The 4216-nt window shown below is 42.3% G+C and overlaps 1 protein-coding gene across 1 annotated transcript in view; it reads left to right on the top strand.

Annotated features, from left to right (window-relative positions):
* RCL1 (RNA terminal phosphate cyclase like 1) overlaps nt 1–4216 on the top strand; it is a 79736-nt gene that overhangs the window by 16254 nt on the left and 59266 nt on the right. Inside the window, exon 4 of the mRNA XM_019517625.1 lies at nt 4062–4136. Within this exon, the coding sequence (XP_019373170.1) occupies nt 4062–4136 (75 nt within the window). The remainder of the gene's footprint in view (nt 1–4061; nt 4137–4216) is intronic.

Raw genomic sequence — 4216 nt, 5'->3', positions numbered from 1 at the left:
CCCCCCCACCATTCCCTCAAACACGTGCTTCCACACACATTCCCACCCCACCCACCATAACTCCATACCCATCCACACACCCCACCCACCATACCTGCCCCCCACACACGCCCAGTCCCAAGATGGTGACTAGGGGGCAGGGGGCTTGTCAACAGCTCATCAAAACTCATTATCGGCCCTCCAGCTGGAATAATTGCCCGCCCCTGTTTTACATGCTAACAGAAAGACAGCATTTTCAGATGCACGTTGCCCCAAATGCCAGGCTGGGGTACCCATTCAGTGGAAGGAATTTACCCTTCCTCCTCCTTTTCCGCAATAGGCTTGACTTCATGTTGTGGTCTTACATGTTACTTACCTTTGAGATCTGTCAAGCTCACATCCAGAGTTGGTAGAGCTACAGACCACCTGTCTGAACAGAGGAGTTGTCATGACTAAAGTGCCTCTGAAGGGAGAAGAGATGGCATCTCATCATTGTACGATACAAACATGGGAGAATAAAATAAATTAGGGATTCTCTAGATGTGCTGCAAAACCATAGCAACTGATTTAAAAATAATAATTTTTAACTTGATTTAAAAATAATAATTCCTAATGCTTCCTTAGCAGTATCTGGGCTCTTGGGCACTGACCTTCTAAGATTTAGGTTAGGGGCTTTGAGTTGTAATGAACTTCATGTTAGCATGAACTTGACATACAGAGTTGCAGTCAGGAAATAATTAAAATACAAACCCTCCATTAATCAGTTTAGATTTAGCAGCTGTTTATAATCCCATGAAAACACAAAAACAAAACTTTTCCCTGCTGACTTTTTTTTGTCCTTTTCTGCTTCATAAACACTGTTTTCCTCTGGTTTTATTCCTTCTTGAACCAATCTGACTCTGCCAATACTCCAGCAGTATCTGTGTCAACAGGAGTAGGTGCTGTTTTGAGTAGAATTTTAGCTAATGGTTGCCTAGGAGAAGGCAGATCACCTGTTGCTGGGCCTTTTTCATGGATTTTTTTTCTCATTTTGCATTTGTCTCACTAAAATCCTGTTTTTGAATGTCTTTTAACAAATTAATTGATTTTTATTTCATTTGTTTTTCTCTTCCTTTTGCCATATTAACCTACTAAGCAAGAGACATTTATTCACAAATTCTAACTAGTCTAAGTGCTGACGGTGGGTACAGGATTTAACAATCAGTGTTACAGAAAGCAGTCTTGAGTTTTATTTTAGCTACCAGGCTTTGGGGAGCTGACATGGTGTTGTCCCTTACACACAAAAAGACTCTGATGGTGGAATTACTACTTTCCAAATTGTTCTAAAGAAAGCCTGGTTTTAGGGTTAAGCACTAAACAGGGACCTAATCAATTTGGATTCAGTTCTCTGGTTTAGTTCTCAAACTTCTGTGTGAACTTCATGAAGTCACTTATCTGTCTCAAGTCTCCATCTGTAAATTGAGGACAAAAATGCTTCCTTTCTCCACACCATTTGTTTTTATTTAGGTTGTAAACTCTTTCAAACAGGAACTGCTTCTTCATGCCTCTAAAATTCAGTGTTAGGATGAAGCGTGGACTGTAGCACTACAGTAAGGCTATGGGCAGACGCATATTTTAGCTGCTTTAAAAGGAGAGGAGGAGGGAGAATGGCTGCTCTGAAGCGCACAGCAGCTGTTAACAATCTAACTCTCACATATGTATGATCCTGTACCTGTACTGATGCCAGTTAGCTAAATTACCCGAATGTTGGTCATGAATGAAGCAAAGGTAAAGTTGACATGGCTTTGCTATACTTATATTACTAAAGATTCATACAGCTGGCATTGTGGTATTGAAACAATTGTTATGTCTGTCTATATCCTAAGTCTTGTAGTTCTTGAAGATGGACAAACCTAGATCTTAAATGGGTCAGGTTCTGTGGGGTAGTGACAGCAGGTTTTCTCCTCCAGAAGAGCATCAGTCCAAAGGATTGCAAAGAGGGGGCATGGTACTACCTTCTACAATAAGACTGGTATTTTACTGGTATTGGAATGCTTTTTTTTTTTTCCCAGAGGAGGAGAGAGAAGAGCATTGTGTAACTCACATGTGAGCCAGTTAACTTGTCAGTTTTTTGGCAGAGTTGTTTACAAGTGCATATAAATATAAATATATGCTGTAAGAATCAAATATATTTCTACCTACCTCATCATAAGTATGCACTAGAGGGCTGCATGCACCATCTTATTTTTAGCATTGCCTAAGTTCTTTGTCCTTGACTTTGCAACCTGAATATTCATTTAACATAGTATTTTTGTAGGTGATTTCCTAGTTAAAAGACAAACAAACCTGAACAAACAGATTTCATCCTATAATAGCAGACTAATGCTCCATGCAGGCAAGGTTGCAATCTCTAGTTTCAGAGCACAGACCTCTGCTACTTGATGTAATGAAGTAACTGATAGCTGAAGTAGGTTGCCATCTAGCTCAGTCATTAATTGGAGATAAGACCCTAGCCAGTGGGTTTCATAGACACTGACTGATTAGTAGAAGAACTCTGAGATTGAGCAATCTTGTTTCCTCACCAGTTTGGAAGATGGTATATTATAGTGCATGCAACCCCTTTGCCAGGGTCTTCTCCCCGCTCCTGATCCACTATATTAGTGGATGTAGGTGTGCAAATGTGATTCACAAGAGAAACTCGGACATTTCAAATGGGAATCTGTAGTGTTAAAAACATTCCAACCTGTTCTGGGCTTTGAGTTCTTTGCAACAGAAAAATTGCTCTATTTTTCTGCAGTCAAAAAATGAGTGAAAGCTTAGAACTGGCATTTTTCAAGGGTCACCCTGAGTCTAAAAAAGTTGAGAACTACTCATGTAGACCCTTTGCCCTGGTTCATTCCTGCTGCTGCCTCCCAGCCCAGCTGTTCTATGGGTCACCTTGTCTGAATCCTAGTTCCCCCACTTCAGCTCCTTCTTCCAATCTATTCCATCTGCTGCTGTCACATCTCTAGATCTGACCTTTGCTTTCCATTCCAGTTCAGTAGCTTTCTCCCTTATACATGCTACTGGGGTGCCAGCAGGAGGAGTATTATGAGCTGTGAGACTCCTTGCTGTCAGGTCAGCTGCTACCACCATAGCAGCAATTGCAAAAAAAAAAAAAAAGTCCTGCTCTGTCCTTGGAGCATGCCCAGTTAAGATTATTCAATCTTGGTTCACAGTTGCTCAATAGGCACTTCTTTTTGTCTGGATGTTTTGAGGTCCATAGGTGGGTTTCCCACCCATTCCCCCTCCTCTCCTTTTAAAGCAGCTAAAATTTCAATTGGTTTCCACAGGAACAGAAATGGGGGGGGCATTTTTGAGTGAGCCCTCTCTTTCCATATCTCAGGTCCCTCCTAGAAAGCACAAAAGTGCTGGTGCTTCCAGCAATTTCTCTGAAACTTCATTTGAAGAAACTTGAACTGTTTTTGATCGCCCCTTTGCAAAAAAAAATGTAACTTGATGCAGACACCCAGTAGATCAGGGCTATCTAACATCAAAGTGGCCAGAGGCCACCCACCACAGGAGCTGCACGAACAGGGGCTGCACACCATTTAGCCTGCATGAGCCACAGATGACTTCTCATGGCTCACCCTCAGCTCCCCAGCCAGTGACATCCCCACTGCAGTGCACTGAGTGGGCTTCCTGGTCCACAGGCTCCTCCAGCATAACAGGCTCTACACTGCACCACTTCCAGGGGCAAGAGCAGGAAGTGGAAGGTGGAAGAGGGAGAGGGAGCCCAGAGACCCTGGCTGATGTTATAGCTGGGAAGATGCAGGCAGAGGGGGAAAAGAGGTGGCCGAGTATGGGTGGGGGGAATCCACAGATCAACTCCTCGTGGACCACACGCAGAATCAACTGTATGATTCTGTAGTGATGCCAGTTAGCTAAATTACCCGATCATATCTCAAGCTCTGCCTAATTTAGTCAAGAGAAGATGCATTCTTGTTAGACTGCTTATCATTGACCTCTCCTTTAAAAGCCTTGAAATGCTTCTTTGAACATAAATATTGTTTGTCTCATCTTGGCAGTGGGAGAGGCTGATTGCTTGTTTTATGTTGTTCTAGGTAGATGTCCTTAAGGCAACAGCTCTTCCCTTGTTGAAAAAATTTGGAATTGATGGTGAAAGTTTGGAGTTGAAGGTAAGGATTCTTTTTTTATTTTGTTTTTTTAAGTAACAATTGACTTGCCACATTGCCCTTGTTCACCTGAAGCTACAAGA

This window comes from Gavialis gangeticus, unplaced genomic scaffold (genome assembly GCF_001723915.1).
Source record: "Gavialis gangeticus isolate Ggan-Ray unplaced genomic scaffold, GavGan_comp1, whole genome shotgun sequence".
NCBI lineage: Eukaryota > Metazoa > Chordata > Crocodylia > Gavialidae > Gavialis > Gavialis gangeticus.
This window is presented reverse-complemented; position numbering and strand designations above follow the sequence as displayed.